Genomic DNA, 27,931 nt, shown 5'->3' with positions numbered 1-27,931 from the left:
CTTAAAAAACTCTTTGGTTGCTTTCGCAGTATGCTTCAGGTCATTGTCCATCTGCACTGTGAAGCACCGTCCAATGAGTTCTGAAGCATTTGGCTGAATATGAGCAGATAATATTGCCAGAAACACTTCAGAATTCATCCTGCTGCTTTTGTCAGCAGTCACATCATCAATAAATACAAGGAAACCAGTTCCATTGGCAGCCATACATGCCCACGCCATGACACTACCACCACCATGCTTCACTGATGAGGTGGTATGTTTTGGATCATGAGCAGTTCCTTTCCTTCTCCATACTCTTCTCTTCCCATCATTCTGGTACAAGTTGATCTGTAAAGGCTTTTTTAGATGTTGTTTGACAAACTCTAATCTGGTCTTCCTGTTTTTGAGGCTCACCAATGGTTTACATCTTGTGGTGAACCCTCGGTATTCACTCTGGTGAAGTCTTCTCTTGATTGTTGACTTTGACACACATACACCTACCTCCTGGAGAGTGTTCTTGATCTGGCCAACTGTTGTGAAGGGGTTTTTCTTCACCAGGGAAAGAATTCTTCTGTCATCCACCACAGTGGGTCTTTTGGTGTTGCTGAGCTCACCGGTGCGTTCTTTCTGTTTAGGAATGTTTTTTAGAACAGTTGATTTGGCCACACCTAATGTTTTTGCTTTCTCTCTGATGGGTTTGTTTTGATTTTTCAGCCTATTGATGGCTTGCTTCACTGATAGTGACAGCTCTTTGGATCTCATATTGAGAGTTGACAGTAACAGATTCTAAATGCAAATAGCACAATGAACTCTAGACCTTTTATCTGCTCCTTGTAAATGAGATAATGAGGGAATAACACACACCTGGCCATGGAACAGCTGAGCAGTCAATTGTCCCATTACTTTTGGTCCCTTAAAAAGTGGGAGACACAAATAGAAACTGTGGTAATTCCTACACCGTTCACCTGATTTGGATGTAAATACCCTCGAATTAAAGCTGAAAGTCTGCAGTTAAGGCATATCTTGTTTGTCTCATTTCAAATCCATTGTGGTGGTGTATAGAGCCAAAAAGATGAGAATTGTGTTGATGTCCCCATATTTATGGACCTGACTGTAGATAGGCATACAGCAACAAACACATACACAAATATACTCATGCACGTATGTGCATGCACAAACATACAGAAATGACATATGAACATACATACACACATGCACGCTTTGAGAGAAAGTAAAAAAAATTTCCACATATCACACAATTTTTGCACTGAGGTTTTTATTGAGGCTCAAAATATCCATGAAGACAGTCATGCATTTACCTAATCATATGCATTGCTTATTTATATTTGTTTAAAATGCTGTTGGAGCTTTTTTCCTGTCTTCCTTTATTTACCTGAAACACATTTCCAAGTTTTTAATTAAAAACTGGGAACTACTTAAAAATGATACACTCAGTGAGTACTTCATGTTTTTCGCACCATTCTCTGAAAAATCTAGAGACTGTTCTGTGTGAAAATCCCAGGAGATCAGCAGTTTCTTAGATACTCAAACCACCCTGTATGGGACCAACAATCTGTCCACAATCAAAGTCACTTAGGTCACATTTCTTCCCCATTCTGACATTTGGTCTGAAAAACAGCTGAACATTTAGTTGCTGCCACATGATTTGGTGATTAAAAATTTACTTTTTGTACTTACTACACATTAAAAGCTAAATTCTGTTTATTTTTTTAGCTAAATGCTTTCACAGTGTCACCACCCAGTCCCCCAAGGAGAAGAAAATACAGCCCCAGCTAAAATTATTGAAGCTTTGAACATTGTTGGTATAATTCCTTGAGGGGTTTAATGCACACTTCTCAGGAGATGGGAGATTTGCTGTTGGTCACAGTCTGATGGACTTTACTGTAGTGGCTGTGTGCTTGTTCCTATTACATATTTGTAGGACTTATTTTTCTTATATTAGTCTACTTATGCTTTCCCCATTAGGAATTTTTTGGTGTTGTTCTCTGGCCTCAGGAGGATGATGTAACACTTTGGGGCAAAAATGCAGAGCAGAAGCCCGAAGCTGGAGGCCAGGATGGCAAATATCTCCACAGCAACTGTGTATTTCCCCGGGGAGCTGACATAGGCAGGGACGAAGGCAATCCAGACAGCACAGAAGATGAGCATGCTGAAGGTGATGAACTTGGCCTCATTGAAGTTGTCTGGGAGTTTCCTGGCTAAAAAGGCCAGCAGGAGGCAGATGGCTGCCAGCAGGCCAATGTAGCCCAAGACGCTGCCAAAGCCTAGTGCTGACCCGACTGCACACTCCAGAATGAGCTTTGAGCCCTGGAACCCTGTATTGCGGTGTGGGCGAGGGGGACTGAGGCAGAGCCATAGGATGCAGATGAACACCTGGACACAGGTGAAGAGGACCACACTGCCCCGCTGCTGAGCCTGCCCAAACCATTTCATCATGTTGACACCAGGCCTGGCAGACTGAAATGCAACCAGAACCACAATGGTTTTGACCAGGATGCAGGAGAGGCAGAGTACAAAGCTGATCCCAAAAAACAGGTGCTGGGCCAGGCAGGACCACTCTGAGGGCCGGCCCACAAACACCAGTGCACACAGGAAGCAGAGAGTGAGGGACAGCAGCAGCAGGAAGCTCAGCTCTGAGTTATTGGCCTTTACAAGTGGGGTGTGTCTGTGGTACAGGAAGACCACACCCACTGCCACTGTTATGCCACTGCCAAACAAAGCTATGGTTGTCAGGGTGATGCCCATTGTGTCCTCAAATGACAGAAACTCCACCTCACGAGGAATACATTCATTTCTGTGACTGTTGGACCAGAACTCTGCAGGACAGCGCTTGCATTCCACTGATCCTGAAGAAAATATGATAAATATACATGTCAAATTTCATTTAATTATCATACAGATCCACCAAAAATGATATACACTCAGTGAGCAGTTAGGTATTATTTTTCTGACTTATTTGTTTTCTGCTGCTGACTGTTGTGTGTGAAAATTCCAGGAGATCCACTTTCTAAGATTTTCAAACCACCCTGTCTGGCACCAACAATCATTCCACAGTCAAAGTCACTTTGATAATTTCTTCCCCATTCTGGCATTTGGTCTGAAAAACAGCTGACCATGTCTGCGGAATTTTATGCATTTAGTTGCTGTCATATAATTTGGTGATTAAATATTTGCATTAACAAGATGATGCAGAATGCTCATTTTTGGTGATATTGTACTCAAATTTGAAAGGGGATTTGTCCAGTGTTGTGACCATTGTGTTTCTAAATGCACCAGCCACAGCTACAATAATCTGTATCCAGTCAAATACGAAAAATCTTTTCAGTGAGAAAAAAAGCTTCCACTTTCTCTGTGTTTGAGCTTCCTTAACTTTGTTTTAGTAATATTTGGAGTAATTCTGACTCTTGGAAAACAAATGCCAAAGGGTTACCTTTCAGAAGAGACCAAGGCTATGCCTGTAGTCAAAAGGGTTCAAGAAGAGTAACCATTTTATTTTGGGTATGTCATTCTTAAGCGAGAGGTGTGATAATTAAGGGGTTAAGAAAAGATAAATAACCTTAAAAATAAAAAATACATTAATTTTATTTTAGTCTTCTGAAATGACTTAAAAATAATAAAAGAATACAAACAAATACATCTAAATCCAATGAGGTTCCTTATTACCTGTCTCGTTGCTGATGGCCCCGTCTGCACAGGGCAGGCAGTCGAAGCAGCAGATGGGTTCGCCCTTCCTCACAGCCTTGCGTGTTCCTGGGGGGCATTCTTCAGAACACACAGAGAGTGGAACCTGTGCACATCACCAAAATACCACAGAAGTCACATGGAGGTAAATGTACATACAGCAAACACGGTTCTGTATCTTTACTTTTGGCTGTGAATGTCACGCAGTCTGACTGACTGCCTGTGCATCTCCTGCTGTGATTGTGCTATTTCATTTTTTTTCATTTCATTTTATTTCAAGCCTCAGTGCTACCATTTTGAGAGCGGGGGGCATCTGATTAAATGATCTGAACAGGCTGTTTACAGTGCAGTCAACTTAATGCAATAATGCAATTTAAGCAAGCATTTTCAAACAATATTACAGAGCAGCATATTACTACTGAAGCAACTGAGCCAATGTATGTTTCCCAGGGGTCACAAGAGCAGCATCTATAAATTTGACAGTCTCCCTTACCGTCTTTGTACCACCGACCCACACTATGGCTGAGTCATTCATGTGGAGCTCGGACTCTTCCATTCGCCCAATGGTCACATACTTCAGTGAGCCATCAGGGCTGCCATGCCAGCTCACAATGTCATACACTGCCCTAATGTCCCCCCTCTCTATGTGGATCTCGTCTCCCAGCTGAGTGGTGAAACGCACCTGGTTAAGGTGATGAATCAGCTGGGGAAAAATAACAAAGTCAAAATAAATTATTGACAGATATGGTGTGTGGAGGTTTCTTCGCCAGTTTCAGCAAATTGAAGATGAGTTAAAAAAATGCTAGACTGGCTTTACTGCTCATGTGCTTTAAATGAATCAGAATTTACCAAGGAGGGAAACTGTTTCAGTACATTTAGTGCTTGAGATATATTAGTTATATTAATGCACTGCCAGGTGATGCCACCTTCTTTTCAAGATTTATAATTTAGCAACTTGAAGAATTGCATGCACCTGTCTTGGTTGGAGATCCTCAGTTGTGGCACAGTGTGGACTCCCGTTGGTGGTGTTCTTTCCAGTGCAGGACAGCTGACTGTGTAGTGCATGGGCCACAGCATATACAGCCAGGTAGATGTTGTAGGTTGTTCTCAGCTGGGAGATGTCTGTGAATATACTCTGCATTGACTGCAGTGTCTCTGTACCTACACAAGGGGGCAGCAGCTGTGAGGCAGATGAATTCTGCCCATCTGGGTTGCACTCAAACAAGAGCCCCCACAGCTCCGTCATCAGAGCACTCCCAGGCTCATGGGAAGGGTGCAGGCTGCGCAGGTAGGCCTCCAGCCCTGGGATGGGAGCACTGCGGATGGCCACTCCCAGAATGCCCAGGGAAATGTTGGAGAGGGCAGGGTTCTGCAGGATCCTGTCGCTGGTGCTCCATGCCTCACTGGCCAGGAACTGCCTGCCTGTTACATTACGCCTGACCAGCTCCAGGAGCAGTGTCTCCACATCTGTGTACCAGGCAAAAACCAGGATTACACGGGCAGTGGAACGCTCCACTACTGCTGCTGCCTGAGCCACATCGTGCTCCAATCGCTTCCGTGACAGTGTCGTAATGAATGCCAGGCACACTCCAGCTCCTTTCACTTCCTCAGAGAAAGTTTGGATCGCCAAAAGCCCATAATCATTGTTGGAGACAATGGCGCCCACCCAGGTCCAGCCAAATCGCTTAGCCAACTGTGCCATAGTCCGAGCCTGGTAATAATCACTGGGGATTGTCCGGAAGAAGTTTGGAAACTTACGCCTGTTGCTGAAACAAGCACAGCTGGCCCGATAACTGACCTGAAGTGCAGAAAATATCAAAACAGAAATATTTCCTATTTACAGTACATATGTATTGCACACAAAAACATATATATTAAAAATGTTGTGATATGTCATTACCAGTATGCATTCAATACTGGCAGGTTCCATATATTAAATAGTGTCTGCATTTTTGTGTATCTGGATAGAAATGCATCGATAAGCTTCCTCACAGGATACACTATATTTTTCTTTTCTTTTAAAATGAAATTTTACACATATAACACAGCTATATAGAAAATATATAACAATCATGCTCATGCATATCACACAATATATGTATATTAAATATTCATACAATACTTTTATTCAAGGTATGAAAGATCCTTAATTAAACTGCAGGTACCTTATTTTACCACTGTCAGTGTCAGGTAATGGTTTCACATTTAAGCACACAACCATAGTGTTCCTTAGTATTCAACACCATAGATCAGTGGTGCAATAACAGCTTGTGACTGACCAGAGGAATGCCCAACGGTCCCAGAGTTCTGGATAGGATGATACACTGTGTGGAAGGAGCATCTCCAATGAGGGCCAGGACCTTGCTGCAAGTGTGGTTTCTCCCACTGACCAGAGCTAGTGCCCCCCGCAGGGACCAGGGGTGCTGCCCGCAACTGTCCATTATCCTGTACCCCAGTTTGACCCCCGGGAGCAGGAAGGGGTTCTGGTTGATCTCCTCCACTGCAAACACCATGGCCTGTGCCCAGCGCACTGACCGTGCCTGCAGTCTGACAAGGTAAAAAAATCAAAGCATCAGAAGCATAGCTCTCAGTTTAGTTCAGATAAAACGTTGAAAAGAACAGTGAATTCCTTAGGAAAAGGAAATAATCTGTAGAGAGAAATGGCCAGAATGCAGTTTAGAGGGTTTCTTCTAAAAATTATACAAATTCATATGAGCAAACAAATTCAGGAAACAAAAAAAAAGCCTTGTAAAATATTGCACATATTAACTTGTTATTCCATGGAGAAATCAGGAACTGACCTCTGGCATTGCTCTACATTTGGGGGTTCGGTGAGGGTCATGTCCAGAGAGACAGGCTTGATATACAGGGGGAAGAGTCCTCCCAAAATCACATCTCCATCCTGAGAAAGGCTGGGGTCTTCCAGGCTGTTGGAGTATATCCATTGCTGGCAGCGTGTTGACGAGCTCCAATCTGCTGCCCAGGTCTGGAGTGGCAGCACCAGTGCTAACCACTGCGAGAAGCTGAGCGGGGACATATCAGAGCTGGGCTGACCAGCCTCTCTCTGAGCCCCGGCTTCTAAGTCCCTGCCATGCAGCTGAAGTGAATATTTGTAATGGCCACTGTGTCCTGAGGGGCCGTGAAGAATTATGGATTGAGCAGTAAACAGGGACCATGGGAGAGAGGCAATTTTCCCTTCCCATGAGCCTCTGTATGTATGTATGAAGTTTGGTCATGAGGGTGCAGGTCAGTGACATTGCACAGGGTGAGAGTGAGGGTGGGGGTGGGTGTAAATCTAGACATAACAGTAACAAAGCTGAATTTAATCATTTTAAGAATCCTTTTGCATTTGCTTTTGTCTTGTTTTATTAAACATATATTATTATCTTTCATATGACGATGACAAAGCGTTTCTATCAGTTCAGTGCACTGAGGGTTGCTAATCAGTTAATGAGATGAAATCATGTTTGTATGCATTCAGCCAGAAAGGCATCGCATGAGAAAATGGCTGTTGTTTACTACCTCAAAATATCAGCACAGTGACAGGGGCCTGTGAGGATCATCAAAAACAAACAAGCTATGCAGGGACAGGGACTGGGGCAGTGGACTCGTTTCCCCATCCCTGAATTAGACCCGTGGGGCATAATTCATAAACATTATTTCATAAAAACTATTGCGGCAATTGGGCCAATAGGCCTCAGGTGTGTGCTGTCTCTCTGAGTGCTGCACATTTTCCAAGCAATTAGACCCCATTTTCAGGGGAAATGGAGTGTTAATAAGGAGACTGTTGGTTGGGAGGGGTAGTATGTCACCTGAGGACCAGATGTACAGTGCTGAGGTAAACATGTCAGGAAAATGCTCTCTGTTCCCTTTTGAGACAGAACAGTTTATTCTGAATGCATTCAACACAGAAAACTGCATAGTCGTGCTTGGGGGTGGGGGGAGGGGGGTATAGGGTGGTTTAGAAATGATACCACTGCCCTGTAATATATCAATAATAGTATATTATGTGCTTGCACCAGGCTAGGAGGATGGGAACTTGCACACTCTGCACTCCTCTCCAATTGCAGCATTCAGTGCACCCTCTTGCTTCAGCAGAAAAGTCTGTATCTCAAAAAACAAAGACTACCAGCCAATTAATTTTACAGAGGGCGTGGTCTTTTATATACGTGTTTCCGTAATATCACTGTGCTTAGCCCTGCTTCTAATAATATAAGGGAAGTTTAATGCAAAAATTAATTTCACCTTTATGTGACCCGTGGACAATTGAACACACAACTGGTGCATGATGGAAAGTCATGAAAAGGGTTGAGAGAGCATAAGCATTGCCTTGGTTTGTTGCTGGGGGAGACACTCCCTCGACACTCTGCTGGGTGTTTGACGAGTGTCTCCTATTTGATCAAATTAGGAACTCGAGTTTGACCTGACAAAACACTGAGTGGTACGAATTAATTCATATTTTTGATAACGTTCCACGACAAGGCCCAGCCAGAGGCCGTCTGCCCTGCCCAGAGAGCCCTGGCCACCAGCCACTGGAGGAGGCCCTCCAGATGATGGTCCTCTGCAGCCTGCCGCAGTGGGCCCCCTGGATGAGGAGCCGCCGCAGCCTACAGCAGCATGCCCTCCCACCAGAGTCTGCCGCCCCGCCCAGGAGAAGCACCAGAGCCCTCCGCCCTGCTGCCCGGCCCTGTCACCACCATATGCCCTGTTCCTGGCCCCTTATTATCACTTCCTCCTGGAGCTCGAAGCTAGGGGGAATGTGATGCCAGAAAGGAAAAGTAGGGTGCTGTCCACCAGGCGGCAGCACCGGCCCCTCATGCATGCACAGGTAGGTGCAGTTTTTGTTTTTCATGTGAGAGAAAGTAGTACATACAGTATTTCCAAGATCACACACACATTGTAGCCAGAAGGGTTTTTATTAAGCCTCATGAAATCTAGGAAAAGAATACATTATTAACCAATGATATTCTTTGTTTATTAAAACAATTCAATTATTCTGGTTTCTCTTCTTGTATTAACCTTAAGCAGATTATCAAGATATTTAATTATGAATATTAGTATAACTGGGTGCTGTATGAAAATTGTATAACATCATTCCAAAAAAACTGAAAAAGAATCAAGAATATTTTTTTTAGTGCCCCAATCGTCATTAATTAATTTTCGTCCAGTGTGCTGGCATGATCCTCAGGAAAGAATAATTCAGTTGGCTAAAGTATGTGGATTGTGAAAATGAATATAATTTGTGTGATCACTTTCCAATAAAAGGTTACACAGATGGAGAAATATTCTATTAAATGTAAAAGAATGTAGAACTTGTTCCAATATTAGTGTACTTATGTTTTCCCCATTAGAAACTTCTTGGTGTTGCTCTCTGGCCTCAGTAGGATGATGTAACACTTGGGGGCAAAAATGCAGAGCAGAAGCCCAAAACTGGAGGCCAGGATGGCAAATATCTCCACTGCGACTGTATATTTCCCTGGAGAGCTGACGTAGGCAGGGACGAAGGCAATCCAAACGGCACAGAAGATGAGCATGCTGAAGGAGATGAACTTGGCCTCATTGAAGTTGTCTGGGAGCTTCCTGGCTAAAAAGGCCAGCAGGAAGCAGATGGCTGCCAGCAGGCCAATGTAGCCCAAGACGCTGCCAAACCCTAGTGCTGACCCGACTGCACACTCCAGAATGAGCTTTGAGCCCTGGAACCCTGTATTGCGGTGTGGGCGAGGGGGACTGAGGCAGAGCCATAGGATGCAGATGAACACCTGGACACAGGTGAAGAGGACCACACTGCCCCGCTGCTGAGCCTGCCCAAACCACTTCATCATGTTGACACCAGGCCTGGCAGACTGAAATGCAACCAGAACCACAATGGTTTTGACCAGGATGCAGGAGAGGCAGAGTACAAAGCTGATCCCAAAAAACAGGTGCTGGGCCAGGCAGGACCACTCTGAAGGTCGGCCTACAAACACCAGCGCACACAGGAAGCAGAGAGTGAGGGACAGCAGCAGCAGGAAGCTCAGCTCTGAGTTATTGGCTTTTACTAGTGGGGTGTGTCTGTGGTACAGAAAGACCACGGCCACTGCTACTGTTATGCCACTGCCGGACAAGGCTATGGTTGTCAGGGTGATGCCCATTGTGTCCTCAAATGACAGAAACTCCACCTCACGAGGAATACATTCATTTCTGTGACTGTTGGACCAGAACTCTGCAGGACAGCGCTTGCATTCCACTGATCCTGAAGAAAAGAAAATACAATTTCATTTAATTATCATACAGATCCACCAAAATTGCTTACAAAAACAGGCCCCATAGACATGCACTGTATGCTGGAGGTGAGCACAGGACCTTTTTTGGCCAGTACAGAAAACTGACACCATGTGTGGGTCAACAAATTGTTTTCTTGTCAGATTATCACAGTTATTTCTTCACATGAGTCTTTTCATAACACTGACATTATCTATTATTGTGTTTTATTACTTTAAAAACTTGCACTATGAAAAAGTTAGGGAAAAAAGTTAAAAACACTTCAATAACATCCATTTGTATTTACTTCATACAATTTTTATCATACATCGATAAAACATTTTTTAAGTCATTCAATAAAGATAGAAAACAATCAAAATACAAAGAGGAATACACTTTATTTTAATCCTCTAAAATGACATAAAATGTATTATGATAAATGTTTTTCATTGATTAAATATAAATAACATTAAAAATAAAAATAAAACAAAAATAAAATAAATGACTTGAGGCTAATGAGGTTCATTATTACCTGTCTGGTTGCTGATAGCCCCGTCTGCACAGGGCAGGCAGTCGAAGCAGCAGATGGGTTCGCCCTTCTTCACAGCCTTGCGTGTTCCTGGGGGGCATTCTTCAGAACACACAGAGAGTGGAACCTGTGCACATCACCAAAATGCCACAGAAGTCACAAGGATAAGCACATTCCAGAAGCACTGCTATGCATGCAGCTTAAAGGATGGATGAGTCTCTGAGGCCAAGAGACAGTTTCCGTACTCACTGACAGACCCCCAAGCTTGTGGACTTATATTTTATCACTAGACATTTCTACCCATGGAAAAGTGTTTCAGATATTGACTTAATTTCTGTTGTCCAGTTTAATTGGAATAAAAACGTAGTTCATAAGTTCGACAGTACTGAGGATTGGTGAGAGAACTAAAGAGCACAGAAAAAGCCATTTTGTTTTTCAAACAACATTTATAATCAAAATGTGTATTATGCTGTTCCTGCTTCAACAATATTATTAAATAGCAATATTATTATACTGCATATATTAATATATTGCAGCCAAAATTCTGTGCATTCTCTCACAATATTAAAGAGCAGAATATTGTACTGAAGCAACTGAGGCAATGTTTGAAGCAAGTGTATGTTTCCTTGTGTTCACAACAGGCGCATCACTACATTTGACGGTCCCCCTTACCGTCTTGGCACCACCAACCCATACAATGGCTGAGTCATTCAGTTGGAGATCGGACCCCTCCATTTGCCCAATGGTGAGGCACTTCATTGAGCCATCGGGGCTGTCCTGCCAGCTCACAATGTCATACACTGCCCTAATGTCCCCACTCTCTATGTGGATCTCCTCTCCCAGCTGAGTGGTGAAACGCACCTGGTTAAGGTGATGTAACAGCTGGAGAAAAAAAGTCCAATTAAATTCTTGACGGAGTGTGGAGGTTCCTTGGTCAATGTCAGCAAAAGGAGGATGGGGATTTAGAAATGCTGGATAATGAATTTGAAGCACATTTTTTCTTCTCCATGCAGAAAAACTGTTTGAGTAAATCAATGGTTCTATATCATATTACACACCCTGTGACCTCTCTCCTCAATTTTTTAAAATTTTATGATTTTTCATGATTTTAATTCTGCAATACTGAATTGCATGCACCTGTCTTGGTTGGAGATCCTCAGTGGTGGCACAGTGTGGATTCCCGTTGGTGGTGTTCTTTCCAGTGCATGACAGCTGACTGTGTAGTGCATGGGCCACAGCATATACAGCCAGGTAGATGTTGTAGGTTATTCTCAGCTGGGAGGTGTCGGTGAAGATGCTCTGCATTGACTGCAGTGTCTCTGTACCTACACAAGGGGGCAGCAGCTGTGAGGCTGTTGAATTCTGTCCATCTGGGTTGCACTCAAACAAGAGCCCCCACAGCTCCCTCACCAGAGTGCTCCCAGGCTCATGGGAAGGGTGGAGGCTGCGAAGGTGTCCCTCCAGCCCTGGGATGGGAGCACTGCGGATGGCCACGCCCAGAATGCCCTGGGCAATGTTGGAGAGGGTAGGGTTCTGCAGGAGCTTGTTACTGGTGCTCCATGCCTCGCTGGCCAGGAACTGCCTTCCTGTTACATTACGCCTGACCAGCTCCAGGAGCAGTGTCTCCACATCTGTGTACCAGGCAAAAACCAGGATCACACGGGCAGAGGAACGCTCCACCACTGATGCTGCCTGAGCCACATCGTGCTCCAATCGCTTCCGTGAGAGCGTTGTGAAGAATGCCAGACACACCCCAGCTCCCTTCACCTCCTCAGAGAAAGCCTGGATCGCTAAACGCCCATAATCATTGTCGCCAGCAATGGCGCCCACCCAGGTCCAGCCAAAGCGCTTGGTCAGCTGAGCCATGGTCCGAGCCTGGTAATAATCACTGGGCATTGTCCGGAAGAAGTTTGGAAACTCACGCCTGTTGCTGAGACAAGCGCAGCTGGCCTGATAACTCACCTGAAGTACACAAAATATATTTGTAAAAACTTTACTGTGCACATACTGTATGAATGACACCTTTCAAAGGTTAGATATTAGAAAACTATACTAAATATTTAGTGTGCTTGTGTATCTAACTAGAAACATGCATTTTTTCAAATACATCACAAGATACACTGTATTTTGTATGTAATTATATCAGAAATGCAAATGATGGTACCATGGTACCATCCCATGTTTGTTGGTATGGAGGTGCCATTTTATGGTTCTTTTTAAAACTTCTGAAGCCAAGACGCAACCAATCTCTAGTTCTTCATGGCATCCCTCACCATCTTCCCTTGTGTCCTCTTCCTGGCAAGTTTGCAACCATTCCATATGATTTAATTTATTTTATTATTGCCCCTACAGTGCTAAGTGGTATGCTTAACTCCTTACGTACTTTTTTTTTGTACCCATTACCAGACTGTCTCTTCTGAATTGACAGGTCTTTGGCTTTTCCCATGCTGATGGTTTTTACATGTTTGTTCCCTCATTTTGTCCTGAAACAGGAAGTGATGAAATTACACTATACAGTTCCATTTGACTAAGATGAACTAAATGAACAGAAAATTTGGTATTGTGAAATAATGAGATTACTTCATAAAAAATATTGAAACATGAGAGTAAATGTATTGAAATAAACGTTAGTTTTCCTATATATTTTAACATAGCATGTATATAGTATGTATATATATGTTTATTATATGCAGCCTTATTTCTTATTTTTTTGTTATCAAGGTCAAAAAATTATATACACTCAGTGAGCACTTTATTAGGTCACAAGTCTAATGCAGTAGCAAGTCAGAAATGTGATCTAAGTGACTTTGACCGTGGAATGATTATTGGTGCCAGACAGGGTGGTTTGAGTATCTCAGAAGCTGTTGATCTCCTGGGATTTTCACACACAACAGTCTCTAGACTTTGCAGAGAATGGTGCGAAAAACCAAAATCATCCAGCGAGCAGCAGTTCTGCAGGCAGAAACGTGTTGTTAATGAGAGGGGTCAGAGGATAAGGGCCAGACTGGTTAAAGCTGAGAGGAAGGTGACAGTAATGCAAGCAACCACACATTACAACAGTGGTATGCAGAAGAGCATCTCTGAACACACCACATATCAAACCTTTAAATGAATAGTGACAGATTTGTTGTTTTGGCTTTGTACTCCAGCACATTGAATTTGAAATAAAGGAATGACTATGAAGTTAATGACAGACTTTCAGCTTTATTCACCCATATTGGGTGAACAGTGTAGGACATACATGTATATATAGTCCCCCCAATTTTAGTGGCCCAAAAGTAATCGGATAAGTGGCTGCTCAAATGTTTCTTGGACAGGTGTGTTAAGTTTACTTAGGAAAGCATTGAATACACTTCACTAATCAGAAATACCCATAATTTGTCCCAAATATTTTGGTGCCCTCGAATGGATGGTGAATAAAAAGTGCTGCAATGTATCCACAGTAAAAACCAAAAACCACTTTCATATAAGCTGAACATATGCACTTAAAAATCTAAAATTATAGGGTAGAGAGCCATCAGTGAAATCAGTAAAAATATAAATTTGTCCCAAAATGTATGGACCTCACTGTAAATATATTTATTTATATGTCATTCTCAAATACTTTCAATTTCTTACCTACTGTCCATACTTCCACTGAAGTCCATGTAATTAGTAAAATATTTATAAAATTTCTTACTAACTACAGTTTTATCACTGTGAATTCATGGTGTCAAGTTAAGGAGACAGCCTCAGTGCATTGACTATTCAAAACATTAAACCACTTATGTAATGTCCACTGCTCAAACAGTTTGTGACTGACCAGAGGAATGCCCAACGGTCCCAGAGTTCTGGATAGGATGATACACTGTGTGGAAGGAGCATCTCCAATGAGGGCCAGGACCTTGCTGCAAGTGTGGTTTCGCCCACTGACCAGTGCCAGAGCACTTGACAGGGACCATGGGTGCTGTGCACAGCTGTCCACGATCCTGTACCCCAGTTTCACCCCTGGGAGCAGGAAGGAGTTCTGGTTGATCTCCTCCACTGCAAACACCATGGTCTGTGCCCAGCGCACTGACCGTTCATGGAGTCTGACAACATAAAAATCAATATCCCACCATCAGAATCACAGCTAATTATTTGAATTTTCCTTAACATGTTCAGATATAAAAGCTGAAAATAACAGTGAATTCCGAAGAGAGAAATGACCAGAATGCAGGTTAGAGGGTTTAATCTGAGAGTTAAGTAACTCAGTCCTCTGTGAACAATGCAGAGACAAAGCTTTCCTTCATAATGAAATTTAAAAAGATAAACATTCATATTAGCAAATTAAAAAAATTGTCTGGGAATATAAAATATTGGGAATATGAACTTCTTATTCCGTACACAGATGAGGAACTGACCTCTGGCATTGCGGTAGTTTTGGGGGTTTGGTGAGAGTTTCATCCAGGGAGACAGGCTTCATGTATAGGGGGAAGAGTCCTCCCAAAATCACATCTCCATCCTGAGAAAGGCTGGGGTCTTCCAGGCTGTTGGAGTATACCCATTGCTGGCAGCGTGTTGACGAGCTCAAATCTGCTGCCCAGGTCTGGAGTGGCAGCACCAGTGCTAACCACTGTGGGAGGCTGAGTGGAGACATATCAGAGCTGGTCTGACCAGCCTCTCTCTGAGCTTATAAGTCCCTGTCATGCAGCTGAAGTGAATATTTGTAATGGCCACTGTGTCCTGAGGGGCCGTGGAGAATTCTGGATTGAGCAGTAAACAGGGACTATGGGAGAGAGGCAATCTCCTTTTCCCATGAGCCTCTGTATGTATGAGGCAATTTCTAGATGTTTAGTAATGAGTGTGCAGGCTAGTGCCACTGTGCAGGAGGGGCAGAGAGGACAGGGATGTTGAGAATGCGCAGCTGGGTGTATAATTAGACATCACAGCAACAAAGTTGAATTTTCTTTCACATTGTTTTTGTATCAGTGCATTGAGGGTTACAAACCAGTTCATTAAATCAATTCATGTTTGTATGCATCCAGAAAGGCATCGCATGACAAAATGGCTGCTGTTTACTAAATATCAGCACAGTGACAGGGGCCTGTGAGGATCTTTAAACAGAAACAAGCTATGCAGGGACAGGAACTGGGGCAGTGGACTCGTTTCCCCATACCTGAATTAGACCCATGGGGCATAATTCATAAACATGATTTAAGAAAAACGATTGCGGCCTCAGGTGTGTGCTGTCTGAGTGCTGCACATTTTACAAGCAATTAGACCCCATTTTCAGAGGAATGGGAACGTGAATAAGGAGATTGTGGGTTGGGAGGGGCAATCAATGTCCCAGTTGCGTTTAAATCACTGTCACCTGAGCCCCAGAAGTACAGGGCACAAGTAAACAAATAAGGAAAATGCTATCTGTTCCCCTTTGAACATCGTGTTCATTCTGAATGCAGTTCTGCATAGTCAGCTTGTCATGCCATGCTCACATTGTCACAATTTATTTTAGATCTTTATCTTACAGTTATCTGGCCCTCACAGATGCCATCTCTACGCAGTGGGCCCTGTGGTAGAACATTGATAGACTAGGACAAGCTGCTGATGCTAGGTTCACCTTTTCAGCTATTCCAAGCACAGACCGATACAATAAAGCAACTTGATTCATTCATGAAGGGAGAAGTCACGGCCTGTAGTGTAGTGGTTAAGGTACATGACTGGGACCCACAAAGCATACAGTGGCCACTGAGTGTATATACCATGATCTATAAATGTATTTTTATGAAGACTCAAAAGTTATACCTTACTAACGCTGTTTTTCTTTTCTAGGCATGTTTCCCAAATTATCCCTTAGGAAGTTGCTTAAGGGATAACTTCTATGTGCAACGTAACTAGGACCATCAATGGCTCCAGGATCGATTATTCACTCCATGCAGCGACTGTTTTTTGAGAGAAAGTAGTGTTCTTTTTAAATAAAACACTGCAGGAATACTTACTGTAGAAATATTGCATTCATCAGGACTGGTGGGAACTTATTAATAGAATTAAAAACGTACAAACTGAATTGTCCATCCGTATATATACAGATTGTGGTGTCATACCTCATCCCGCTATGCCACCTGGCAATAAGCCTTCTTTGGCATATCATGTTTTATTTATATTATTTGAATATCTTTGTCATGGTGCCTTAAATGACTTTCCAATCAGGGTGGATTCGCCAGAAGCACCATCACATCACTGGTGTAATTCACTATTTTCTCAGATTTCTAGGTTTTTAATAAAAGCGCACAACAGGCAAAATGCACCAACACGAAAACAACATAAGCTATGGTGGGGAAAAAAAGAAGTGGTCCCACAGCTTCACAACAAACAAAATTAGGACATAAAATCAAAAAGAAACAGTAAGCCCAGTATAACATAAGCCAATCAGTCTGATATGGCTCCAAAATCTGCTGCACTATTAAAAGCGGCCTTGAATGAAATAAAAGATGCAATCAAAACATTCAACAACAACAGAGTACAAAGGTTCTCTGAAACATGGTTTGATGGTGAATGGATGGAGTGAAGGGCTACAGCATGGGGGATCAGTGCAGTAATTTACTGGACAGTATTTCCAGTATTTTCTAAATTTTTCAGCCACTTTGCAGTCACCTTAAATTACAAAAATCTCCTTTCTGAATGAATGAGATTATAAAATTATTTATTATTGATATTTGTATGCTTTTTATGCTCTATTGCCTCGATACCTGCCCTTGCTTGTGAAGTGACATTTATTAAGTGTAACTCAAATCAGAGGGTAAGTAATTAGGATGTCAATTTGGACCAGGAGCCAGTGTCCTAATCACTAATCCATGCTTCTCAGAGCAGTGACTTCCATTGAAATACTAAGTGGTACACTGTGTCACCAGACTGTTACACTTACTTCAAGCTTTATAGTTGGAAACCACACATCTATAATATCTCTACCGTTTGTCTCTTGTTAAAGCTCACGCATGGGACTCTAGCCTCCCTCTGCTGTTAAAACAATAAGTGTTTTAATTGAGAATTCTTTTATTAGCCTGATTGAAATGCATTCAGTGATATGAGGAGACAAATATGATATGGTTTATATATATATATGCTACTAGTACTGAGAGGTGGAGGATCCTGGGTACTGTGCATGAAACCTTGCACAGTGCCGGTAAGGGGTCCCACTGCCAAAGCCTCTATTTCCATTTGCTAATATACACACATTCTTTCCATACAATTTACTGGCTCACACATCGGCAAACACCAGCATCCATCCATCCATCCATCCATCCATTATCTTTAACCCGCTTATCCTGAACAGGGTCGCAGGGGGGCTGGAGCCTATCCCAGCATACATTGGGCGAAAGGCAGGAATACACCCTGGACAGGTCGCCAGTCCATCACAGGGCACACACACCATTCACTCACACACTCATACCTATGGGCAATTTAGACTCTCCAATCAGCCTAACCTGCATGTCTTTGGACTGTGGGAGGAAACCGGAGTACCCGGAGGAAACCCACACAGACACGGGGAGAACATGCAAACTCCACACAGAGAGGCCCCGGCCGACGGGGATTCGAACCCAGGACCTCCTTGCTGTGAGGAGGCAGTGCTAACCACTGCACCATCCGTGCCGCCTCAAACACCAGCAATCAAGGAGAATTTTTTAAAAATAATTATTTTATTAAAGCTCAAGAAATCCAATAATATAATGTTTAAACAATCATTCTTTGCTTATTAAAGCAATTACATTCTTCAAAGGTGTTGTTGGTGCCTTATTGTATGTGTATATTATATGACACACATCAGAGAATCAGAAAAAGATCAAACTATTTTGATTATTGTCCCATTAATTGCTTCCAGTTCGCATGCATGAGGTTTCTGGATTGTGAAAATGAAGATTGTGATAAGCCATTTTCCTTATATCAAATCTAAAACAATGTATGACATTTTGTTGTTATCTTAGTGTACTTATGTTTTCCCCATTAGAAACTTCTTGGTGTTGTTCTCCGGCCTCAGTAGGATGATGTAACACTTGGGGGCAAAAATGCAGAGTAGGAGCCCAAAACTGGAGGCCAGGATAGCAAATATCTCCACTGCGACTGTATATTTCCCTGGAGAGCTGACGTAGGCGGGGACGAAGGCAATCCAGACAGCACAGAAGATGAGCATGCTGAAGGTGATGAACTTGGCCTCATTGAAGTTGTCTGGGAGCTTCCTGGCTAAAAAGGCCAGCAGGAAGCAGATGGCTGCCAGCAGGCCAATGTAGCCTAAGACGCTGCCAAAGCCTAGTGCTGACCCGACTGCACACTCCAGAATGAGCTTTGAGCCCTGGAACCCTGTATTGCGGTGTGGGCGAGGGGGACTGAGGCAGAGCCATAGGATGCAGATGAACACCTGGACACAGGTGAAGAGGACCACACTGCTCCGCTGCTGAACCAGCCCAAACCACTTCATCATGTTGACACCAGGCCTGGCAGACTGAAATGCAACCAGAACCACAATGGTTTTGACCAGGATGCAGGAGAGGCAGAGTACAAAACTGATCCCAAAAAACAGGTGCTGGGCCAGGCAGGACCACTCTGAGGGCCGGCCCACAAACACCAGCGCACACAGGAAGCAGAGAGTGAGGGACAGCAGCAGCAGGAAGCTCAGCTCTGAGTTATTGGCCTTTACAAGTGGGGTGTGTCTGTGGTACAGGAAGACCACACCCACTGCCACTGTTATGCCACTGCCAAACAAGGCTATGATTGTCAGGGTGATGCCCATTGTGTCTTCAAATGACAGAAACTCCACCTCACGAGGAATACATTCATTTCTGTGACTGTTGGACCAGAACTCTGCAGGACAGCGCTTGCATTCCACTGATCCTGAAGAAAAGATGTCAAATATACATGTTTCATATTTCAAATTTAATTTAATTATCATACAGTTCCACTATAAATGACATTTTTTCACAGGAGGTCAAAAACAAAGGCAGACAGACCATGTACTGTATGCGACAGCTGAGCAGAGGACCTTTTTTGGCCAGGACAGAATCTACTAAATGTTTTCTTGTCTGATTATCATGTGGGCTTTCATGATTTCTTGTACAGGAGGAAGTAATTTAACTATTCTTATTACAGACTGCCAAAATCTGAAGACTGCTAATATTGAATTATTACTTTGAAAAAATTAAGATTTTTTTGATGATTGATGATCATAAAGAAAGTTATAGAAAAATGCAATGCAATAAAATCTCAATAACATACAGCACATGTAAAGCTCATTCCAAAATATAAACAGTTTTAATAATGTAGCAATATTTCAACAAAATAATGACAAAAATAAAACCAAAATAAAATAAATGACTTGAGGCTAATGAGGTTCATTATTACCTGTCTGGTTGCTGATAGCCCCGTCTGCACAGGGCAGGCAGTCGAAGCAGCAGATGGGTTCGCCCTTCCTCACAGCCTTGCGTGTTCCTGGGGGGCATTCTTCAGAACACACAGAGAGTGGAACCTGTGCACATCACCAAAATGCCACAGAAGTCACATGGAGGAAAATTCACATTCTGGAGGACTGCTGTGCATCTTTCTTTTTGGCTGAGAAGCCGATGTGGGCCAAGAGACACAGTTTCCGTACTCACTGATAGACTCATTGAATGACCGACTGTCTGAAAGCCTATGTTTTATTACTAGACAATTTTACCCATGGAAAAGTGTCTCAGACATTGACTTAAGTTTAACTGGAATAAATGTGTTATAAAAAAGATATGAGGAGGCTTAGTGAGAGGACTCAATTGGGATGAGAACAACTACATGTATAATCAAAATGTGTATCATACTGTTCCTCCTACAACATTTATTTTTTTCAACAGGCAGCCAATATCAAAGGCAATTTTCAATGCAATTTTATGCAATTAAACACACATTCTTGAATAATATTAAAGAAAGGGATTCTGTACTGAAGAAATTGAGCCAATCTATGTTTCCCAGGGGTCAAAAGGGCAGCCACTCTAAATGTGATAGTCTCCCTTACCGTCTTGGCACCACCAACCCACACAATGGCTGAGTCATTCAGATGGAGCTTGGACCCTTCCATTTGACCAATTGTGACGTACTTCAGTGAGCCATCAATTCTGTCCTGCCAGCTCACAATGTCATACACCGCCCTAATGTCCCCATTCTCTATGTGGATCTCCTCTCCCAGCTGAGTGGTGAAACGCACCTGGTTAAGGTGATGTAACAGCTGTAGAAAAATGAGTTCAATTAAATTTGTTATGGAAACTCAGGCAGTGTGTGAAGGTTCCTAGGTCAATGCCAGTAAATGGTGGACGAGGATCTAAAAATGTGATACTGGCTGTACTGGACATAATGAATCATAATTAGACATCACAAAAATACATTTTCAGAAAGAGTAAATCCATTGTTCTATAACATATCACCCACTTTGTGGCCTCTCCTAAATTTCATGATTCTTTTCAAGATTTAAATTCTGCAGTACTGAATTGCATTCACCTGTCTTGGTTGGAGATCCTCAGTGGTGGCACAGTGTGGATTCCCGTTGGTGGTGTTCTTTCCAGCGCATGACAGCTGACTGTGTAGTGCATGGGCCACAGCATATACAGCCAGGTAGATGTTGTAGGTTATTCTTAGCTGGGAGGTGTCGGTGAAGATACTCTGCATTGACTGCAGTGTCTCTGTACCTACACAAGGGGGCAGCAGCTGTGAGGCAGTTGAATTCTGTCCATCTGGGTTGCACTCAAACAAGAGCCCCCACAGCTCCCTCATCAGAGCGCTCCCAGGCTCATGGAAAGGGTGCAGGCTGCGCAGGTAGGCCTCCAGCCCTGGGATGGGAGCACTGCGGATGGCCACTCCCAGAATGCCCAGGGAAATGTTGGAGAGGGCAGGGTTCCGCAGGAGCCTGTCACTGGTGCTCCATGCCTCACTGGCCAGGAACTGCCTGCCTGTTACATTACGCCTGATTAGCTCCAGGAGCAGCGTCTCCACGTCTGTGTACCAGGCAAAAACCAGGATCACACGGGCAGAGGAACGCTCCACTACTGCTGCTGCTTTTAAAACATCGTGCTCCAATCGCTTCCGTGAGAGTGTTGTGAAGAATGCCAGACACACCCCAGCTCCCTTCACCTCCTCAGAGAAAGCCTGGATCGCTAAACGCCCATAATCGTTGTCAGCAGCGATGGCGCCCACCCAGGTCCAGCCAAAGCGCTTGGTCAGCTGAGCCATGGTCCGAGCCTGGTAATAATCACTGGGGATTGTCCGGAAGAAGTTTGGAAACTCACGCCTGTTGCTGAGACAAGCGCAGCTGGCCTGATAACTCATCTGAAGTACACAAGAAATTTTTTTTTTACTTCAATACATATATGTGTATGCACATACAAATGATTAATTTCAAATGTAATATATTAGCAGGTTCCATATATTAAATATTTATTAAATATTTAACGTGCTTTATACTTTAAATACATTTTTTAAAAAATCAAAACCATGTCTTTGTCAAATCCAACTGTATTTCATTTATAATTTTAATACATTTAATTTGAAGAATAAATAAAGATATAATTTCCAGCTAAAATACACAAAATATGCAGTTGTGTAATTTGATGTAAAAAAAAAAAAACCTTCAAATACAATCAGATATAATTTAATCTCATTAATCTGCTAATTGCACCCCAAACCAGAAACATTGGCCTACTGGTCTGACATAGTAGATATTTTACTATTTTGTAGCAATTAGAAAATCTATATATTTTTGTCCATTATAAATAATAAACTTTAAATAATAATCATAGCCATATTGTTTCTATTACTGATCTCAAAAAAATTACCTTTATTATTTATTAAGGGCTGTATGCTACCATTACCTCACAGTGTTAAAAAGGTATCTGTACCCATAGCAAACAGGAATGAAACTACAAAGAATTCAAATAGATTGTTTTTTACCACTGTCATGTAATGATATCACATTTAAATCAGTGTCCCTCAGTATTCAACACCATAGACCACTGGTGCAATTGTGACTGACCAGAGGAATGCCCAGTGGACCCAGAGTTCTGGATAGAATGATACACTGTGTAGAAGAGGCGTCTCCAATGAGGGCCAGGACCTTGCTGCAAGTGTGGTTTCTCCCACTGACCAGTGCGAGCGCCCCTCGCAGGGACCAGGGGTACTGCCCACAACTGTCCACAATCCTGTACCCTAGTTTGACCCCCGGGAGCAGGAAGGGGTTCTTGTTGATCTCCTCCACAGCAAACACCATGGTCTGTGCCCAACGCATTGACCTTTCCTGGAGTCTGACAAGGTAACAACCACATCCCAGCATCAGAATCACCACATACTGTTTTACCTTTCAGTAACATGAAAGTTAAAAATATGAAAATAACTGTAAATAAAAGTGAAAGATCAGGAAATAACCTGTAGGGAGAAGAATCAGAATGTGATTCTTGAATGTGGAATGTGGAATTTACTCAATGCAGAAACAGCTTTCGCAATTAACACATTTTAAGAAACATACCTTTTTTCAAACTAATGTGAATATGTAGTTCTTATTCCATACAGAAATCTGGAACTGACCTCTGACATTGCGGTAGTTTTGGGGGTTCAGTGAAGGTTGCGTCTGGAGAGATGGGTAGGAAGTAAAGGGGGAAGAGTCCTCCCAAAATCACATCTCCATCCTGAGAAAGGCTGGGGTCTTCCAGGCTGTTGGAGTATATCCATTGCTGGCAGCGTGTTGACGAGCTCCAATCTGTTGCCCAGGTCTGGAGTGGCAGCACCAGCATTAACCACTGCGAGAAGCTGAGTGGGGACATATCAGAGCTGGTCTGACCAGCCTCTCTCTGAGCCCTGGCTTCTAAGTCCCTGCCATGCAGCTGAAGTGAATATTTGTACTGGCCACTGTGTCCTGAGGGGTCGTGAATAATTCTGGATTGAGAAGTAAACACGGACCATGGGAGTGAAGCAATTTTCCCTTCCTTTGAGCCTCTGTGTGCATGATGTAATTTCTGGATGTTTTGTCATGAGTGTGCAGGACAGTGCCACTGTTCCATGAGTTAGAGAGGGCAGCTAGTTGTAAAAGTGGGCGTCACAACAACATTGAATTTCAGCATTTTCTTATTCTCTTAAAAGTACATAATTCTCTTTCATGCCTAGCAACAAACTGCTTATATCAGGTCAGTGCACTGTGGGTTTCAAATCAGTTTATCAGATACAATAATTGCTGTTTCCAACCTCAAAAAATCAGCACAGTGATAGGATCTCAGAAGATCTTCAAACTCAAAGAACCTCTACAGGGACAGGGATTGAGGGAGTGGAATCCTTTCCCCATCCTTAAATTAGAAGCAGGGGGCACAACTGATTAACTTGCTTTCATCATGATTGCAGCAGTCAGGTCAATAGACCTCAGGTGTGTGCTGTCTCTCTGACGGCTTCCTATTTTTCAAGCAATTTTCAGAGGAAAGGGAGTGTGAATAAAGAGATTGTGAGTTGGGATGGGTAGTATGTCCCAAATGGGTTTAAATCATTGTTATGTGAGCACCAGAAGTACAGTACAGGGCACAGAGGGCACTTAGGTGGAAGCAGAGCACTTAGTTGTAACCACTCTAGACCAAGGTAAAGGCCTTACACTGTTGACAGCCGTCCATTTTAAATTAGGAATATTCCTGACTTGATTCATATGTATTTTAGAACAGAAAGAGCTGTTTGTGAGACGGGTGCGTGGGGGTTGGACCCAAAATGCACGACTCAGAAACAATAGTAATATAAAGACCCCTCAGGGCTTTATTCGGGACGAATCCCAGGAGAGTAGTCAACACAAGCAAAGTCCATACACGTAGATCCAGCCAAACAAAAAGTAAACAAACAAAAAGCACAGTGCCGAGGGAAGAGGCAAACTCGTAGTCGGTAGACGTGCAGGGAGGTCCGGTAGCAGGAGAGCTGTCAGCGGGGCAGATGAACAGACGGACGGCAGGCAGAGGCGTAGTCGTGGACGAAGCGGGAGTCGAAACCATGAAACAATCAGCGAAGCAAAAGTACAAAAACGGTAGGCAAGGACGAAGTCAAAAAACAAACGATGGTCACAAAACAGAAATCAATAAACAATGGTCGGTAAACAGGCGTGGATCGTAACGTGTAATCAAACAGTAAATAATGCTCAAGAGTTGCGTGGTAAACAGAGGCAGACAATTTCGCAGTGAACAGTTGCGCGACTGGGCTATAAATGCAGGTGTAGACAGGTGTAGACAATTAGTTAGAGCGTAGCTAGGAAATGGAAAACAGGTGCGATGGATGACAAGTTTTAACAAGGAGATTAGTAATCGTTAGTAATAAACCTATCCTGCCCTAGCATTAGTAAATTAGTAAATGACATGCATGAGAAACGTAAGGTAACATGAACACATGATTAGTTTGTTGTCTCTGTCAGAACCCTCATGCCTGTCGACTGCTCTCACCTCTACTGGTCGCCTGGTCCTGAAGGAGCACCGAGCCTGGGTGTGACCCGGCCTCCCACAGTAGAAGCATGAGCCGGTGGTTCTGCGGCGTGCTCGTTCCTCGGTAGAGATCTTGGTACTGGCCCGGGACAGGTCCATGGGTTCGGGTCCCTCCAACTGCTGCTCCTCATGTCGAGGATTTGGCCCCTGCCTGGGGTACGGGTTGCCGGGAAGGATCGGTCTCTCCGACCGGCGTAGTCTGGCACGGTTGTCCAGGCGGATCGTGGTGCGCACGAGTTGGTCGAGCTGGGTGATGGGGTCCAGTCGCGCCAACTCGTCCTGGAGCGTCTCACTCAGGCTGGCCAGGAAGAGATTCGCCAACGCCGCATCGTTCCAACTAGTGGCCGCCGCGAGGGTGCGGAAGTCGATGGAGTGGTCTGCCGCGGTCTTCCGTCCCTGGCGCAGAGCAATCAGTCTCTGGGATGGCTCCTGGTCGCTGGATGCGTGTTGGAAAACCTACCGAATCTCCTCGACGAAGGCCGGGTAACGAGGAGGAGATGAACCCCCGGTCCACACTGCAGTAGCCCAGTCCAATGCCTTCCCCTTCAGCAGTCCCATCACATAGCCTATCCGACGGTCGTCGCTGTTGTAGGTCTGGGGCTGTTGCCTGAATACGAAGTCACATTGGAGTAGGAAAGCCTTGCACCTCTCAGGTTCTCCACCGAACCTCTCCGGGGGGGGTTGTTGGGGCTCCCGGAATTGCCAGGTTTGCATGGGGTTGAACGCTGGGGATGTGGGTGGGTGGGTAGGCTCCTCCCGTGGTTGTAGCAGGACCGCGACAGCGAGCTTCTTCATCTCCGCACACAGTTCACGAATCTCCAGGTGAAGCTCGGAGATTCCTTGTGAATGCTGCTGGACGATGGCTCCTTGTTCCTGGAGGGCGTGGAACATGGCAGTAGAGTCAGCAGGGTCCATTGTGGCGAAATTGTTCTGAGACGGGTGCGTGGGGGTTGGACCCAAAATGCACGACTCAGAAACAATAGTAATATAAAGTCCCGTTAGGGCTTTATTCGGGACGAGTCCCAGGAGCGTAGTCAACACAAGCAAAGTCCATACACGTAGATCCAGCCAAACAAAAAGTAAACAAACAAAAAGCACAGTGCCGAGGGAAGAGGCAAACTCGTAGTCGGTAGACGTGCAGGGAGGTCCGGTAGCAGGAGAGCTGTCAGCGGGGCAGATGAACAGACGGACGGCAGGCAGAGGCGTAGTCGTGGACGAAGCGGGAGTCGAAACCATGAAACAATCAGCGAAGCAAAAGTACAAAAACGGTAGGCAAGGACGAAGTCAAAAAACAAACGATGGTCACAAAACAGAAATCAATAAACAATGGTCGGTAAACAGGCGTGGATCGTAACGTGTAATCAAACAGTAAATAATGCTCAAGAGTTGCGTGGTAAACAGAGGCAGACAATTTCGCAGTGAACAGTTGCGCGACTGGGCTATAAATGCAGGTGTAGACAGGTGTAGACAATTAGTTAGAGCGTAGCTAGGAAATGGAAAACAGGTGCGATGGATGACAAGTTTTAACAAGGAGATTAGTAATCGTTAGTAATAAACCTATCCTGCCCTAGCATTAGTAAATTAGTAAATGACATGCATGAGAAACGTAAGGTAACATGAACACATGGTTAGTTTGTTAGTCTCTACCCAATCCTGATCTAGCGTTAGTAGTTTTAGTAAATAGACAAATAGAAACAATTAGGAAGTGAATGACAGAAGGAGAGAGAGAGAAAAGGCGGAACGCAAGGTTTGCGGAAAAACATGTAAAAGTGTATGCATAAACCGTGACCAGTTAACGTAACAATAAACATAAATCAAAACATGACACAACGCGAAAACTAAGACGATAATCACTCAACATAACCAGGTAATAAAATCGTACGAAAACATAACTAGACATGACAAGAAAATAAATCGTAACGAGACATAACTAAACATGACAAGAAAATAAATCGTAACGAAACATAGCTAAACAACATGACGAACCTAGACAACATAATACATGATAAGACACTACGTGACTAAGACAACATAAATAAACATAAATCAACATAAAACATGGCGAGACAGACCTGAAACGTGACAGTTTGCTTATTTAGCCAGGAGGGATTAAAGTACATGCCTGGGACCCGCAAGGTTGGTGGTTCAGTCCCCGGTGTAGCCACAATAACCTCGAGCAAGGCCCTTAACCCTGCATTGCTCCAGGGGAGGATTGTCTGCTGCATAGTCTAACTCAACTGTAAGTCACTTTGGATAAAAGCATCAACCAAATTACATGTAATGTAATGTAATGAAATATCTATGTTCCCTTTTGAGTAATCTCAACAGTTCATTCTGAATGTATCAAACAAAAAATATTAAATGCGTCAGTTTGTTTTAGATCTATACTCAGAAATCATTCAGAACCCTTCAGTTCTTGCACTTTGTGTTGTAGATTTAATTTTAAATGGATAAAATTGCCATTTTTGCCCATCAATCTACACTCAATAACCAGTTTATCCCATTCTTCCTGACAGATCCTTTCAAGCTCCGTCAGATTGGATGACTCAACTGCCATCTTCAGGTCTCTCCACAGATTATTACAATTTCTTTCATTGGGCTTAAGTCTGAACTTTAGCTGGGCCACTCAGTCAGAGACTTGTCCCGAAGCCACTCCACCATTGTCTTGGCTGTATGCTTCAGGTCATTTTCTTGTTGAAAGGTGAACTGCCACCCCAGTCTGAGGTCACGTGCACTCTTTAAATGCCATTTGGCAAACTCTAAGCAGGCTGTCATATGCCTTTTGCTCTACCATAAAGTCCTGATTGATGGAGTGATGTTGACATGGTTCTCCTTCCGGCAGGTTCTTCCATCTCTGCAGGGGTCTTCAAAAGCTCTGTTAAAGTGACCATTGGGTTCTTGGTCACCTCCCTGACCAAGGCCCTTATTGTCCGGTTTCTAATTTTGGCTGGACTGCTATTTCTTCCATTTCACAATTATTGAGGCCACTGTGCTCCTGGGGACACTCAAAGCTTTAGAA

At 43.6% G+C, this 27,931-nt stretch overlaps 3 protein-coding genes across 3 annotated transcripts; all 3 read right to left on the bottom strand.

Annotated features, from left to right (window-relative positions):
- Nucleotides 1–1,947: 1,947 nt before the first annotated feature.
- Nucleotides 1,948–6,718, bottom strand: LOC133107488 (extracellular calcium-sensing receptor-like). The gene is made up of 6 exons (XM_061216474.1): nucleotides 6,483–6,718; nucleotides 5,961–6,228; nucleotides 4,655–5,479; nucleotides 4,175–4,384; nucleotides 3,664–3,787; nucleotides 1,948–2,846 (listed from the first exon to the last, which is right to left on the bottom strand). The coding sequence occupies exons 1-6, from the start codon at nucleotides 6,716–6,718 to the stop codon at nucleotides 1,948–1,950; spliced, it is 2,562 nt and encodes an 853-aa protein (XP_061072458.1).
- Nucleotides 6,719–9,014: 2,296 nt separating this feature from the next.
- LOC133107486 (extracellular calcium-sensing receptor-like) lies at nucleotides 9,015–15,068 on the bottom strand. Its single transcript, XM_061216473.1, has 6 exons — nucleotides 14,833–15,068; nucleotides 14,253–14,520; nucleotides 11,588–12,412; nucleotides 11,123–11,332; nucleotides 10,454–10,577; nucleotides 9,015–9,913 (listed from the first exon to the last, which is right to left on the bottom strand). Exons 1-6 carry the CDS (start codon nucleotides 15,066–15,068, stop codon nucleotides 9,015–9,017), a joined length of 2,562 nt encoding a protein of 853 aa, XP_061072457.1.
- A 3,327-nt stretch (nucleotides 15,069–18,395) lies between these two features.
- On the bottom strand, nucleotides 18,396–25,470 carry LOC133107485 (extracellular calcium-sensing receptor-like). The gene is made up of 7 exons (XM_061216472.1): nucleotides 25,373–25,470; nucleotides 23,000–23,347; nucleotides 22,452–22,719; nucleotides 20,924–21,748; nucleotides 20,445–20,654; nucleotides 19,802–19,925; nucleotides 18,396–19,294 (listed from the first exon to the last, which is right to left on the bottom strand). Exons 1-7 carry the CDS (start codon nucleotides 25,468–25,470, stop codon nucleotides 18,396–18,398), a joined length of 2,772 nt encoding a protein of 923 aa, XP_061072456.1.
- Between the last annotated feature and the right edge of the window lie 2,461 nt (nucleotides 25,471–27,931).

Source organism: Conger conger, chromosome 13 (genome assembly GCF_963514075.1).
Source record: "Conger conger chromosome 13, fConCon1.1, whole genome shotgun sequence".
NCBI classification, from domain to species: Eukaryota; Metazoa; Chordata; class Actinopteri; order Anguilliformes; family Congridae; genus Conger; species Conger conger.
Note: the sequence above shows the minus strand (reverse complement) of the source record. Positions and strands in the feature narration are given on the sequence as shown.

Bases quoted from the DNA above. Each gene is read 5' to 3' on its own strand.
- LOC133107488 (XM_061216474.1), bottom strand. From the start codon at position 6,718: ATGTCCCCGCTCAGCTTCTCGCAGTGGTTAGCACTGGTGCTGCCACTC. The intron at 5,480-5,960 runs GTCAGTCACAAG...TCTGCACTTCAG, and splicing joins GACCGTTGGGCATTCCTCTG to GTCAGTTATCGGGCCAGCTG. The intron at 4,385-4,654 runs GTGCATGCAATT...ATTTTTCCCCAG, and splicing joins AGGATCTCCAACCAAGACAG to CTGATTCATCACCTTAACCA.
- LOC133107486 (XM_061216473.1), bottom strand. From the start codon at position 15,068: ATGTCTCCACTCAGCCTCCCACAGTGGTTAGCACTGGTGCTGCCACTC. The intron at 10,578-11,122 runs GTAAGGGGGACC...TGATGTGCACAG, and splicing joins GGGTTGGTGGTGCCAAGACG to GTTCCACTCTCTGTGTGTTC. The intron at 9,914-10,453 runs GTAATAATGAAC...TCTTTTCTTCAG, and splicing joins GGCTATCAGCAACCAGACAG to GATCAGTGGAATGCAAGCGC.
- LOC133107485 (XM_061216472.1), bottom strand. From the start codon at position 25,470: ATGGGACTGCTGAAGGGGAAGGCATTGGACTGGGCTACTGCAGTGTGG. The intron at 23,348-25,372 runs GTAGGTTTTCCA...TTCTCAATCCAG, and splicing joins GCCTTCGTCGAGGAGATTCG to AATTATTCACGACCCCTCAG. The intron at 19,295-19,801 runs GTAATAATGAAC...TCTTTTCTTCAG, and splicing joins GGCTATCAGCAACCAGACAG to GATCAGTGGAATGCAAGCGC.